Source organism: Varroa jacobsoni, unplaced genomic scaffold (genome assembly GCF_002532875.2).
Source record: "Varroa jacobsoni isolate VJ856 unplaced genomic scaffold, vjacob_1.0 scaffold_74, whole genome shotgun sequence".
NCBI classification, from domain to species: Eukaryota; Metazoa; Arthropoda; class Arachnida; order Mesostigmata; family Varroidae; genus Varroa; species Varroa jacobsoni.
The window spans coordinates 163,488-178,362 of record NW_019212976.1 but is presented as its reverse complement, the minus strand read 5'-3'; the positions used below and the strand labels follow the sequence as shown (position 1 = coordinate 178,362).

The following is a 14,875-nucleotide window of genomic DNA, read 5'->3' as shown; positions in this document are numbered from 1 at the left end:
TTTTCCAATGCAGACATGTGACATCGATGTGACTTTTAGTTTATTAAATATAAGTGAATGACAGCACCATTTCAGATCTGTTGCATGTGCCATTTTGGGACATTCATATAAATAAAGTATACGAATCCATTTTCCATCCAAAGTCAACAGGTACGCAGTTCATGAATATGTTGAAAGGGTGAAAAAACAACCAGAAGTGTCTTAGGGCCCGTAATAGTTTCTTATTTAGAGCTACCCGTTTACTAGTCAACAGCGGCTAAACTAAAAAATATAGTGCTCTGTGCATTGCGCCCCGGAATAAGCAAGCTTCACCGAATGGGTGCATCCTTCAGCGTTTGCGCGGTTACATTTTCACCGTTGACAAGGAAGGCGTTACCACTATATTCGGCAACAAGGTTTTGCGAGACTTTCATATCAACGGATAACTTTTCCCAATGCTTCTTTTTAGGGTTCAGCACCTTCAATAAAAAGTAACAAATAACAGATTAGTCAGACTGCATTATAACAAGTAGAAGAAAACAAGATTTTGCTAGATACTATTATAAATACTAGATCTTTAACACAGACAATATAATTAGGCATAGAATGATTTAAGATAATTTCATTGTTACCTCAGGAATTCCTGTAGGAGGAGGAACTTCATAACCCTCAACAACAACACGATCTCCAGCCTTTGAATTAGCCGGTGGACGAAGCACTTCCACCTAAAATAGAACAATGACGTTGATGACCAAGATTTGGTATTTCTAGACATCTTTCTAAATATAAATCTAAATTGGTAAATTAAGTAAATTTATTGTAAAACTAGTAGTATATTAAATATTTTGATTATTGTAAATAAGAACAACTCGCCTGGCAGATTCTTATTTTTGCTAAGCTAATAACGATATGGTCCAAGAGTTGAGTCATCACGGCCATAATAAACGAACCTTCTCAAGTGTACTTGCACATAAAACCATTCCTTTGCTTTCGACTCCACGCATCTTTGCTGGTTTCAGGTTGCACAATACGACTACTAGTGAATTAAGTAAGGTTTTCCGATCAACTTTTCCTCGAAGGCCAGAAACCACAGTACGTGGCTCAGATTCGCCGACAGCAATCTTTTCAATGAATAGACTATCAGCATCGGGGTGATTGTCGATCTCTAGGATACGTCCAACGCGCATGTCCAGCAGTGCCGGAGTGTTTTCTTCGATCGCCAGCGCGTTCTTCGTTGGTAAGGGGTAAGCGTCATTTGAGATCTTTTGCAGCTCTGGACTGGTTTCAAAAATCTATGAATAAGAAGACAAATGAAACAAAATAGTATAATTTAAATCTATTCAACGAGTAATATTACATAATTTTAACATCTGTAGGGTTTGTTATGTGGCTAATTGAAAGAATTATTTATAGACTTACTTTACGAATCGGATCAAGGAGTCTGTTAATCTGTTCTTCAACTAATGTCTTGAGGTCACCGGGGTGAAGTTTTAAAGCAATGAAGTCGTTTTCTAGCGCTTCGTAGCTTTCATAACAAACATCTCCGCCGTTCTCAGGCGTACGGCGTATCGTCATAATTTTTCCTAAATGAAAAAGAAACATACATACGATTTATCTTGGAGATCTGTCATTTATATGGATTAATATTAGCAAATTCCCTCTATTTGAATCTACTGGATCTATCTGGAAAAAGCACGACAAATAAAAAATTAAAAAAGCTGTATTGGTATCCAGAAAAACACATTGTGCATACCGCAGTGTATAGGGAAGAGTACATGCTTGACAAAAGCCAGAACGCCATTTTCATCAAGGCTTCCTGGTTCACAAAACGCTTTTTTGAGTTTCTTTTTTACACTTGTTGCAGAATCTAGAAGATCGATTTTAGAGTCCTCTTCCGAAGATGACATCTTGCCACCAGCCAATCCTGGTACCATTGAATTCATCAAGTGACTCCGCTTAGCGTAACCTAGAAAAACAGAATAAGTCTAGAGACATTTAGTGCATCATTATCGTTCTTATCTACTTACAAATGAGCAATTTGGTTCTCTCACGTGTGGGCCATAATGATTAAGCACATCTGTGCCAAATATGTAGAAGTACGGTTTTATGAATTAAAGAAGCTCTATGTCACGTAACCATCGCGGAATCGCTTGCTAAGCATACTCACCAAGGGACGGGAGGTATTTCTCCGAGAATGTGAAAATTTTGCGCTGGTCCACTCCACCGAATTGTGCATCGACTTTTAAGTACTCCTCATCGAGGCACTGCAAAAGTGGATACAGCATCGCTGATAATAAGGGATGATCCACTTGCTTGACGACCTCAGCACCTGCCTTTTTAGCGTCGTGTTCTGTTACCATAGAAACAAGGCGATAGACATCGAGCGTAAAGTCTGGTTTGAGTTGGTACGTTGAACCGCGGACGAACTTCAACTTTTCAAGTGGCACTCCAATGGAGGTCAGCATAGCCTTAATTACTGCCTCGTAATATTTTACACGGTGTTCAAGCAGATCCCAAGGCGCTTTCATATTGTCCAAGTAGGCATGTAAATCGGCAAATAAAATTGTCACCTGAGAGTCACAATTTAAGCACAATATGTTAAGACGAGGCGTTTTTCTTTAAATTCAATTTAATACTGCAGCCAATTCCGAATTTTGCATACTAAACGTGTGAACGTAATATGTACGTATTCGTTTCAATAATTTTTAAGGATGTTACTGGTTACGTACCTCGCAACCGGCGTTTAAAAAATCGGCTATCTTGGACATGGGAACGAAATAAGCTACATGGGGTTTGCCCGTTGTTGCCGTACCCCAGTAAATCCTCAAATCGCGTTGCTTCAGAATATCCTTGATGCGTTGCTCACCTCAAAAAAAATAGAAGAAAATGTATTATTTATTTCGTCGAGTTAACATATACTAGTACGTTCAAGTTAAAGTGCTTCAAAGTTCTTATCATATTAATTCGAACTGTTATCATCTTATTAAATAGTCCGATAAGTTTTTTCTTTAAAGATATAGAAAAAGCATATTTACCATTGTTTGGGAGCTATTGTAATACAATAATAAAAGAGTTATGCTTAATGATAACTGACAAAACGTGCAGGGTGGAAAAAAGTGCACTTTGAAATACTTCAATTAAAATATAAATATCATAAACTAGTATATTGTATTTGAAAAATCTCATTTTACTGCTAGGTACACTTAATTCAGTTGTTCTTTTTCTTCTCACTATGAGAATATAATGTGGCGCGAAGATCAGTTCAACTGGACTTCTCATACGACAGGCAAATCTCAAGCCTTTCATTCCTGGCGAGAGAAGATCGACCCTCGCAATTAATTTATTATATAAGTTATGCATCTTGTCAACGTGGAAAATATAACATATAAACAAAATCTACTCAAAATATTTCACTACGCTGTATGTCTTTATACATATGACATTAATTTTTGTTCACACTGTTTCGGCATCCGCGTAACGTCTCAAAGCTAGTTAAGTAGATACATAAATGCGACTCATGTGAAAACAAAAATTAGTTTTATTAGAGAATAAAAAACATACTGCCTTAATGCATAAATATGTCAATAGTATCACTAAGATTTTCCTGCAATCGACTCTAGAAACCTACAAACATAGTTCAAATTGGTACTATTATGAATGCCAGGCGTAGAGCTATAACGGCATTGAAGATAACTTTGCAATTGCCCAGTGATTATTATGTCACACGTGAGAACCTATCATCATCATATCACTCACTATTAATATTTATACCAATATCTTACCAAGGACTTCTTGTAGGTTTCTCGTTATAAGGTCGTACTTTTCATCCACTGACATCGAGACCCTCATCGTTTCCATTTTTCTCAAAGCACTATCACTCCTGCAGCGATGTTTTGGTTAAATCTGTACCAGATGGTTTCTTAGAGCACCAGAGGCGTCACACCGGTTGCCTTACAGCAGAAGTTGAGCGTGGAGCAATCAGCCCTCGAAGAATTTTATCACGTGAAAATCAGCCGGCAATGTGTTACATGACGTCATTCCAAAGCGATTTCAATGATCGAGGGGCAAATGATTTCACGTAGCTTGTGACGCTCCCTTCTACCTGTAGAGCTCTAGAACTGATCGTGTTGCAACTCAACTTACGCAAAAATACTAGTTAGAAAAAGGAGCCAACGTTCGAATCGGAGCTCAACATACTAAAGGCCGCCGCCTGATGGAACGGTCAAACCTGGACATGTTCAACTTTGACTGCGTATCGAGGCGGCGACTATTGGCCGCCGCCAATTGGCAACTCGTTTCAGCGGTGGAATGGCTGCTGGTAGTGAAGAAGTTGTCGGCGGTAGCGGATTGGGAGTGTTGCCATCGCTGCCGCCGTCGTCCTCTCTGCCTGTTCTACTTGGTTATTGTATAGCCCATAGTGGTCCCGATTATTAATGGTGGTTGCGAACGATCCACGGTACCGCCAGCCTCGTAGACGCGAATACTGACAGCGCTGCTCGCCAGTTTACCCGTGCTTGCGTCTCCGGAGCAAAGCATCCGCCCGTTTTGTTTGATGTTGCAGCTGATTGAGGGAGCACGAAGAACGAGAAAGTCAGTGAGTTGGTGTGTGGAGTACCAGTACTGCTACTATGGTCTGGCGGAGTGCGAGCTCTCGCTGTAAAGGAAGTTGCGGATGGTAGAAAGCTTGCTCTCAGCAAGCGGCGTTGCTATAGCACCTGGTTGAGCTTTGTTTCAAGACATTCGGCGAGGTTTAATTACGATCAAACTGCATGGGTGAATCAATTGAATCGGAACGGCACAACCCGCAAGTGGCTTGTGCGAACAAATATGATGCTCGGCTGACTAGTGGGTGTAACGAACCAAGCTAATCTGTACCAAATCAAAAACAACTCCGGACAGCGGTTTCTATTTATAAAATGGTTTGAATGTCTTTCGTCTCGATTTCAACAATGTCGAGTGAATAAAAGTGGTAGAGATAGTAGGATTTAACCCTTACGGAGCGCCTATCAACCGATTAGAGTTGTTGGATAGATTATTCATTTATTGGGAGTGGAGAATGAGCGGCTATTACAACGTCGATTGCAATACGACTAACTCGATTGAGGATGACTACGACCCGTTTGGATCGACTCCCAGTCAGCAACCAAAATCGCTGCCAAAAAAGGAGTTACTACCCAAAGCGCAATTTTTTCACGGTAAAATTGACCGACATGCAGCGGAAGTCAGACTGCAGCAGCTGAATCAGCGCGGAGCATATCTTGTTCGACAGTCGAAGAATGGATTTGTGCTTTCGTTTCGCGGCCACTCGGGTATTCATCATTTCCGCATCGCCGCTGTATGCGGTGACTTTTATATAGGCGGCCGACGTTTTTCTACACTTTCCGAACTCGTTGGTTACTATACACACGTATCCGATATTCTAAAGAATGAACGACTGCACTACAACGTTGTACCACCGGAACCAGCGCCCCACAACCGAAAAGTTGTTGCTATCCTTCCTTACAATAAATTGGCGGACACTGATGAACTGTCATTCAAGAAAGGCGACGTGTTCGAGGTAGATCAGGACATAGGAGACGGTTGGCTATGGTGTAAGAAGATCGAGGGCGACGGTGTAAATTTCAATAAACCACCAGGTGAAGAGTTTCCTTCAGGTCTTGTCTTCCACGAGCTAGTGGCAGACTTCACTGAGGAATGTTATCCGTGGTATCATGGCACCATTTCCGCTGAAGACGCCATAGCAAAGCTAATTGAAGGCGGGGAAGAGAGTTTTCTTGTCAGACCCTCTGATAGATCACCAGGAAATTATTCTATTTTTTTCTTCATTAACAAATCAATTCAGCGGTTCCGTATCGAAAAGAAGCAAAACCACTACGTGATGGGTGGCCGATATTTTGACACTTTAGAAGCAATTATCACTCGATATAAAAGCGAACATATAGCTGAGGGCCATTGTCTAGGAGATCCCATCCTTAAGGCTCCGCAGTTTGGCCTGCCAAACGCGCAGGCCAAAGTTGAAGAAATTTACTCGACAATTCAACAGCTTCGCGTGCAGAGCTCACACTCAACAACAGCACTCAAAGGGTTTCTTCATAAAAAGACTATTGACAACAAAAAGTGGAAACAGGCGTGGTTTGTACTCAATGCAACCGAAGCCATGCTGTATTTTTACGATAACCCACAAAGGGCAAAACCCCGCGGTGTCATCGATCTTCGATGTTCCGGATTATACGCGGTACACGATTCGCTGCTTGAGCAGCCGCACTGCTTTCAGGTTAGTTATATAATTTAGGGTCACGTACTTACAGTTACTTTTTTTTAATTCACGATCTTACGACCATTGCTCGATCTATTTCAGACAATTTATTCAATTGCTACCGCATCACCAATTGTACTTATAACGGTAAAAAAGTCATCTAATATATTTTCCGGAAGGTATTCCGTATCGGTTTAATAAATGGCCTTGCTCAATATCGCTTTGCCCACAGTTCTTATAGCAATAACTATAATAATTTTAGTCCATAATAATTTACAACTAATATTTACTTTTATGTGTATGATTGAAACTCCGGTAGTCTAGAACTTCTAGAAGCTGTTCGTGTCAGCGGCCATATGCGGAGGTCGTTCAACTGGAAGAAATTGACACCACCAATATTGTTTTGACTCTATATATATATATAGGAATTATATATATAGGCCGTCAGGAATAAGGCTTTACCAGTAGTACCTTAGTACCAATAGTCTACATGGACTGGCCTGCCTGGACGTTGTGATCGTACATTTTGTATATTATCACTTTGATGATTGATTTCCTATGCATCTTTGAATGCATCATTTTTGTTAAAGCGATCTACAACGTAATTACACTAAAATGTTCGTAAAGCGCTTTTGAAAAATTCCATCGTTATTGGAGCTTTGGATAATATGAAAGGAAATTGGTTTCGAACAAACTTAGCACCTGTTTGTAACTCGTTTATAAGCGTGCGGCTTTTTTTGCTCAGTGCTTGTTCGAGAAATTTGTTTTTCTGGTTTCGCACGAATAGTTATTCCAGCCTGAATTAGCAACGAAAAAATGACACGAAGCTTATTTAGGCCTGATTTCGAGTGTTCCTATATTTAATAAGCAAACACGTTAATACTGTACCATAACGGTAACCCAGTTTCGCACAGTAATTCCAAGTTCGATCAGCATTACTTTGGTTATCAGATAATCGCAAAAAATTAAGTGGCCACAGCTGGTCCACTCCACTGTTTTTGTTTTTTTTTTTCAGAATGACCTTAGCTATTCTTTACAGTATTCAGCCATTAGCCAATAGGGGTTTTTCGTTGCAGCCATGATCTTCATATACCACATAAAACAGGCATAGCTGTAGTATGGCACTAATAAACAAAATGGACAAATTTTCCATGCCACGTTTTTTTCCAACTACTTATAACCACATGTCTATCGATATTACGCAAGCTGTAAAATGCGCAGCGTACCATTCACTCAAGTGACTTCTAGTATATCTTTTCCAAAATTAAATAAAAAATTGTCGCGAGACACGTTTAATACCTAAAGTAATATCTTTTTGGAAGAATTGCGCAGTGTGATAAGACCGCCTTTTCATAGGCCAAGGCAGAAAACGTTTGATTATCTACCTGCTTTATAGCTATTTAAGTGACAGACTGCATATTGCGAAGTATGACACATGAGTGAAACGGCTAGAGTCAACGAATTAAAAGAGATATGTCAAGGATGTAAATATCGAATAGATCTTTTCCGTTTAGCCTATAGAGTCTTAGATTATCGCTCCGCGTACAGCGCAGCAGGTGTCTCGGCTAACACGTTGTTACGGCTAACACCAGTTATTAAAAGAACCTACTCGTCGATTAGCTTTGAAAACAATATTGAAACTACAAAAGCAACAATTAATGTGCCATTATATATATATATATGGCACATTAATATTATATATATATATATATATATATATATATATATATATATAATGCTAAAAGATAAATAATGAAATCTGTATGTACTTGTGTGTTACACAATTTACATTTCAGCTGGTGGAACGAGCTCTTCCATGTCTGAGTACAATCTACTACTTGTCTGCATCGGATGGTGAATCAGCTCAAAGCTGGTACACAGGTCTATCGAAGGTCTGCAATCCACAGACAGGCCAAGTTCGAAACGTCTGTTCTATGAGGGTATGCCTCGTTGAGGCCAAGGGACTACCGTCCCATTTAGTGCCAAACCCATTCTGTGTTATGTCGCTGGACGACATCAAGATATGCCGCTCTCAGGTCAAATCGGCCCCAGACGCTGTCTGGGAAGAGGAGTACTGCCTGGATGATATACCGCCAAATATCAATAGCTTTACAGTAACGCTGTGCACAAAAGGTAAGAAAGACAAGAATGCCCAGGATATGGCCCAAGTGATCTTGGAGCTGAAAGACTTATGGACGATGGAGCCAGTGGACAGGTGGTACCCACTGCAGGGGATGACGCCTGTGCTTGAGAACTGGGGCTCGCTGCATCTGCAGGTACACTTCTCGAAGGAAGTCATTCTCCCGCTCAGTGAGTACACGACGCTGCGCCAACTTTTACTCGAGGATGACCTTTCACTTGTGATCGAGATCTCTGAGCTTCTTTCAAAGGAGAACGCTCTTTTAGCGAAAGTGTTGGTGACGCTTTTTGTCGCCGAAAAGAAAGAGGCAAAGCTCCTAACGACCCTAGGTTTACGTGAGCTAGAAAATGAAAATGAACCCAGTGTATTGTTTCGCTCGAGTACCCTCTTTACGCAAATGATGGAATTGTATATGAAGAATGGTGCTGCCGACTTTGTTCGTAATTCAATATCTGTACCCGTAGCATTAGTCGTTGGTAGTAAACAGTCATGTGAGCTAAATCCGACAAAATTAGATTCTATGAATGACGCCTGCGCTAATGCGGAGCATTTGCTGGCAATGCTGGATGAATTTACGGAAAGGATTTTTGCATCGGTTCACCAGCTACCGTTATCTTTGCGTTATATTTTAGCGACACTACAGAGAGCTATAGCGAAAAAGTGGCCGAATGATGCTCTTCTTAAAGCGCAAGTTATATCCTCATTCATCTTCCTGCGTCTGCTTTGTCCTGCCATTATAAACCCGCATCAATATAAGATTGTCAATTCAGCTCCGGCACCTGTTCCAAGCAGGAATTTGATGTTAGTGGCAAAATGCCTACAAAATTTAGCTAATCTCCAGGAATTTGGTTTGAAAGAGTCTTGGATGGAAGTAGTGAATCCATTTATCTTGAAGAACAAATCCAAGGTAATTCGATTCGTCGAGGAGATCTGTTTGGTTAACATGACTGAGGTGCCACGCGGTGTGGGCGAATGTGGAGCCTTGAAGGATATTGCCCGGGCACTGGAAAGTGTCTTCACCGCCACAATGGCTCACCTTACTGAAGTGAGGTCGCGTCCACGTCTCAAGAAGCTTGCAATTGTCTGCGAAATGCTAGTTAAGCACAAAGAGAAACTCGAGCAATCGTCCTCATAGAAGTCGAAAATGTTTATTATCATTATTCTTCTCTGCTATTAAGAGCATAAGACTGCTGTACATAATTAGTATTTGTCAAGATGCAGCGCACTACCGTCTGTCTAGTTCTAATGTTGGTTCTAAAAATGGCGAATTAACCATGAATCTCCAAAATGATACAAAGTGTTCCACGTAATAGATAGGGGCCTGCGATCGATCGTGAGGGAAAGGAAGTGACTGTGACTCATTCGCATAAGAAGACCACTCAAGGAATATGCATGATTCTATTTATATCTAGCTGAGTCTGTGCTGATAGCAAGATACACAGTGGTAGAATTTAAGAGACAAGTTGTTCGTATTTTCAATCAAGGGCAGTTGAGCAACGGCGGAGGAGGTAGGTCTGTCCAATAGACAAAACAATGCAACAAAGAGGGCCTCAAACTTTTGTCGACAGGGTGTCTTTTGTGCGTAACACAGTTGTATCATTTCCACGTTCTTGATATATATCAGTCTGCAGTGATTTGTATTCCCTAGGTAGGTTATAATTTGTAAAGGTAAGCAATTCCTGATTATAAAATACTAATGATACATACATACATACATACTGAACAGATAGGTTTTTGCACAAGGGCTAGTTTTTATTTACACCAAATAATGAGATAATAAGTTAGCAATTATTATACCGGCGACAGTACCAAACATGACAAGTATTAGTATCAATGAGCATTATTGTAAACTGCAACGTAGTCAGGCTCACTCAAGTCAAATATATGCCGATAAATGATGTTTCTACCTTACGTAAAATAAGTGTGCATGGCAAAAGTGAGAAAAGCATCTGTTTGTATGGTGTCCACGTATGGTCACGCCATAGCGATCGCCATCGACTGCAAAACAAAGGATGATCTGATAGGTTTGTCAATCATCATTTTATGGATGTCTCAGGGGAAGTTTCCTGGGTGAACAACCGTAACGCTTTAACTATTTGAGCTTTTAACTGATTCAGCATGCTATTCGCTGTAGCCGCGTATCGTCAGTAATGGGGCCTCCACTCACAACTCAACAAACCAGGTGTGCCAAAACTAATAAAGTGCGCCAGAGTGTACCTTCATTATAAACCTATATACACTCATATATACGTGCATATAGATAAACGAATGGATAATAATTTCGAAGAAAAACAAAAAAAAAACAGTCTCGTAAAAATTCGTCACAGGCGACAGTCATTCACGAAAATTCCATATTGTGAATACCGCATCTATATATGAATAAATAAATACATATGCTTATTATTTAATATAGTGTGATGGTCTTTCATAAGTAATAATAATTCCTAAACAAGTGTGTGAAACAATAGACAAACTACAGATTTGGTAGCATAATGAAAGGTGCAAAATTAGGCTACTACAGAAGTATTCTGTTTACAGTAAAAAGAGCAATTATAAATATAACTTATTTGTTTATAATTCTATTCCCGGGTTATTATTTTGATACGCTGATAGAAATAAGATGTTCAAGGTCACCTGACGGTTGAAATCGTAAGCACCGCGAAGCACTATTGAACTAATAGGCTTGCCATTAAAATTGTTGCCTTCCTACACGTGTAAGATACCAACAATTGCCTATCTTTTCTGTGTGTGTATTTTAATTATTAGATTGGTTGTGCCACTTTTTGCCCAAACCGACGTGGTGCCATCATATGTGGGTATGATTCCTCGAAGGTATTATCATCAAGTGAAAGTTATGTTCCGTAAATTCTGCTGCTAATTTGAATCCACATAATAACACTATACAGCGTATATGCAGTCACAATGCTATTTTTTTTTAAATATCATTATTCACCTTAAACTTCAGTGTCCTAACACCGGGCGCAGCTAAAACGTCTTGAACCTATACTTAAGACAAGTAGGTAAGTGCTATCTAGAATTGAGATGCCTTCGAGGAAAGAATCAAGTTGTCGTACCATTATAGTAACAGAAGTCGTATTCACTTAAAACGAAGTGCCGCACGTAGATTACAAGCAAGTATAAATCTATGCATATACATGTGTGAGCCATTCGTGCATTTCGATCCGCTTCGGTGGAAAAATAATGATAGCGAGAGCTGGGCATTGAAAGCTCTTGAAGCGTGACGGCCACCGAGGGATGGGAACAGTGAACGTAGCCGTCTCCGCCCGAATGCCAGAACAAAATTGTATGAGAGCGTTAGAGCGGCGATCTGTCGCCTGGTGAGACTATGAGCTGCTATTCTTGTCTCGGCTAGTGGAAAATGATGATGACAACACTACTGCATGCGAGTCCAGTAAAAGCATATCTTCCCAGGCAGGGACGGTTCTAAGACAGGTTTTTTTTTTTGCTTTTCTTGCTAGTGCTTGAAGGGCATTAAATAGAAAAAGAACTTGAGCATACTTCAGAGGAACTAATACCTCACCCCTTGCAACGATTGCTTTGGTTGTCATTTTACTATTTGCCTATGTTATAAAATAATTCTATTAGGTTAGAACATAGTGTTATAGGTACGCCATTGTCTCTTACGAGACTGCCTTTCTTCCTTATATCCCTATTCAAAAGCACGTTCTTTCTTGCTTTGCTCTGACCCCGTCATGGCTTCATTGTGCAGTAAACGGAATTTACATCGATTTCAGGTTCCAAAGGCGGACGCCTAATTTACTGCACCTTTTGTTGAAATTAAGTAAGTGCCAAAGTACCCCGAGATATTTGGGTTTGGTAAGGCGGCAACTCAATAATTGAGAGGACTGCTAAAAGAAGTTTGTTAAATTCAAACATGGCATCTTAGACCCGGAGATTTACTCCACGTAAACAGCTTCTTAACTGCCTTCTAAAATAAGTTACAGCTACTCGACTATCATTAAATGTTCCGTGAACCATAAAGCGCTAAACGAAATACGCTTTTTTATTGCTCTGCTCATCTATCTCGTCGCCGGATAACACGCAGCCACAATTATAGGTCTTCACACGGAATCGTTACGGCTCATGAAAAGTGTCTATATATCGATATGAATGAGAGGAAGGGGTGCACAGTTCCGGAACATGGCCTTACGCCCCTGAGTTAGGCCAGATCTGCATGCGAAAAAGACCACGATGTGTGTTTGCTGGGATTGAGAGACTCTTGAACAGTTGAGAAAAATAAGTCAGTGAACAATAATTTGTTAATAGCCCAATTGCATTAAATGAAATAGGCTGTCCCACACAAAAGACGCGATGGACAAGGGAAAGCCGTCCTTTTCCATGGTAGTGCTAGGCCACACATGGCAAAGGTTGTTTAGGTCTCTGTGTAAAAGCTTGAACGTAAAGTTCCCTTGTATCCACCTTCGGTGATTGGCAAGTTAAGTTTGTAACCGACCTTTGAACAGCAAAGGATCTCAAAAAATCAGCCAGATGAGTTCATCAACATCAGTCACCTGAAGTGTTCTTTTCTACTATTGAAAGAGTGCCAGCAAAGGCACTTAATTGGTAAGAATTGTGAGTTGAAATTTGCGTAAAGCGTTGCGTCTTTTTAGAAGGAAAAACCCGACATTATTTGTTTTAGCATTACCAGTTTCTAGTGCTTAACACACACGTTCTCTTTGGTCCTGCTTGCAGAGAGAACAGGGTATCATCGAATTCAGTCTGAAATTCTAACAGAAATCTACTCAAATTGTTAGTTACAATTGTTTTTACTACTCTTATAGTTTTGATTGCGAGTAACATGTGATAAGGAAATAAATTGATTCGATTGTAAGTGAATGTCTATAATCGCACTCAGGACAACAAGTGAGCCCATAACTAGTAATTCATATAGAATTAAGCTATTTCTTTTAATAATTGACAGATTACGAATTTATTTCAGTGTACTACCTTCGGGTGATTGATACCTAATGAATAAATAATTTTTTTTAATTATATGTTGTACTGGCAGGATGAATAAGCTGAACGAAAAAACATACGACACGTTGGATCATTTGAAATACTTCATAGCTGTTTGGATGACTAGAGCTGAATGTCGTGAATTTACCACATTGAAAACAGAAGACGATTCTCTAGCTTGCACCGCTGTAGAACTAATAAATTTTATTACTGAAAATTTGTAAACTATCTAAAACTTCAATAGCGTCCATACAGTACGAACGTGTTGAATCTTGGAGGCGCAGGTTACCGATGAATGGATAGGACGACAGATAGAATATGCGAACAAAAAGTGTCAACTCTGACAAAGATGTACACAGTTTTTCTGTTCATCTTCTGCAGTTGACGGAATGTGTTCACGAAATAACAAACAGGACAAAGAGAACAATGACTTTATGAGTTCGTGTCGAGTACCGGAAGTTTAGCGGGGGGTGAGGAACAAGGTGGAAGTTGAGGGGGTCAGAACTGGAAGGTTGCGCAGCCACCGCCTTTAAGCGGCGATTTACGAGAAGGCACTGGGATACGCTGTGTTGTTCGGAAATGGGAAAGCCTAGGGTCATGGCATTGAGGGAGGGAAACGGCGGGAGCGAGAGGGCTAAAGATGGCTGCCGTGTAGACTCCCAACGGCCAGCTGATCCATCCGTCTGGCTACAGAAAAGAGCACAGTGTAGAGACTGGCCGGCCGCATAGTGCAAAAAGATGCGTAGACACATAGAGATTCATAGAGGCAGATAGAGGGAAAGAGAGGGAGACACTACTTTGCTGTGGTTATGGAATTGCTGCCTGGCATTTGCTTGGCTCTGCTGTTGTGGTCTTAAGAGACAGACAGCAGCAACCGATTCTTGTAATTGTTGTACTAGTAGTAATAGTAAACAGCAACAATCGGCTGGTCGGCGCAGATACCCGATGGCGAACTTCGTAGGGAAACCTGCCGACGAACCGTCGTTGGACCTGACGCCGCCGTTACAGCTGCGGTCGCCATCGTTCTGTAACGATTCGAGTTTGTTGTCTTCTCAGAGCGTTATGTTAAGTGGCAAGATGCGGAGGTAGAATCTTGGGCCTGCAGCCGTCGGGGCCGAGGCCGCAAAACGGGCCCAGAATAGGGTCGAGGGATCCGAGATGTCGCAGGACTCCTCTCGGAGTCTGCGACCCGTCCGTTGGAATAACAGCCCCTTCAGGTGTAAGTGGTGTGTATTAACCACATTATTATCCGCTCTAGTGTGTTTGACGAATGCGAACCCTAGTAGTGCGCCCAGACAACAGACAGTTTCACCGTCGGGGGCTCTATCCGAGTTGGTGGACTACTACGAACCATTGTACTTCGATGCCAGCCCGATGCGGTTGCACGCGCGACGGAAAAGGGCCCTCGATGAACGCTGGCAGGACCGGCCACCCATTGAACTCTCGTTTAAGGCTCATAAAAGGTTTGTGCGCGTCTGTTAGTGCCACGATATGTAGAAGAAAGTAGATTTGTGATAGAGATA

General features: G+C 40.9%; 3 protein-coding genes across 3 annotated transcripts in view; 2 read left to right on the top strand and 1 right to left on the bottom strand.

The window, feature by feature from the left end:
* Positions 1-23: 23 nt before the first annotated feature.
* Positions 24-4,049, bottom strand: TyrRS (Tyrosyl-tRNA synthetase). Its single transcript, XM_022837377.2, has 8 exons — positions 3,762-4,049; positions 2,709-2,845; positions 2,147-2,549; positions 1,733-1,945; positions 1,399-1,562; positions 930-1,271; positions 612-704; positions 24-458 (listed from the first exon to the last, which is right to left on the bottom strand). Exons 1-8 carry the CDS (start codon positions 3,835-3,837, stop codon positions 309-311), a joined length of 1,578 nt encoding a protein of 525 aa, XP_022693112.1. The 5' UTR covers positions 3,838-4,049; the 3' UTR covers positions 24-308.
* A 185-nt stretch (positions 4,050-4,234) lies between these two features.
* vap (RAS p21 protein activator vap) lies at positions 4,235-10,783 on the top strand. Its single transcript, XM_022837358.1, has 2 exons — positions 4,235-6,253; positions 8,032-10,783. The coding sequence occupies exons 1-2, from the start codon at positions 5,036-5,038 to the stop codon at positions 9,508-9,510; spliced, it is 2,697 nt and encodes an 898-aa protein (XP_022693093.1). The 5' UTR covers positions 4,235-5,035; the 3' UTR covers positions 9,511-10,783.
* Positions 10,784-13,942: 3,159 nt separating this feature from the next.
* Positions 13,943-14,875, top strand: part of Kul (Kuzbanian-like) — a 32,555-nt gene continuing 31,622 nt past the window's right edge. Inside the window, exon 1 of the mRNA XM_022837345.2 lies at positions 13,943-14,815. Coding sequence (XP_022693080.1) covers positions 14,511-14,815 — 305 coding nt within the window. The 5' untranslated portion in view covers positions 13,943-14,510. The remainder of the gene's footprint in view (positions 14,816-14,875) is intronic.

What these genes read in the sequence shown, in the direction of transcription:
- TyrRS (XM_022837377.2), bottom strand. Translation starts at nt 3,837, where the DNA reads ATGGAAACGATGAGGGTCTCGATGTCAGTGGATGAAAAGTACGACCTT. An exon ending in AAACCTACAAGAAGTCCTTG is followed by an intron (nt 2,846 to 3,761) that starts GTAAGATATTGG and finishes ATTTTTTTTGAG; the next exon opens with GTGAGCAACGCATCAAGGAT. An exon ending in TTTTAAACGCCGGTTGCGAG is followed by an intron (nt 2,550 to 2,708) that starts GTACGTAACCAG and finishes TGTGACTCTCAG; the next exon opens with GTGACAATTTTATTTGCCGA.
- vap (XM_022837358.1), top strand. Translation starts at nt 5,036, where the DNA reads ATGAGCGGCTATTACAACGTCGATTGCAATACGACTAACTCGATTGAG. An exon ending in AGCAGCCGCACTGCTTTCAG is followed by an intron (nt 6,254 to 8,031) that starts GTTAGTTATATA and finishes TTTACATTTCAG; the next exon opens with CTGGTGGAACGAGCTCTTCC.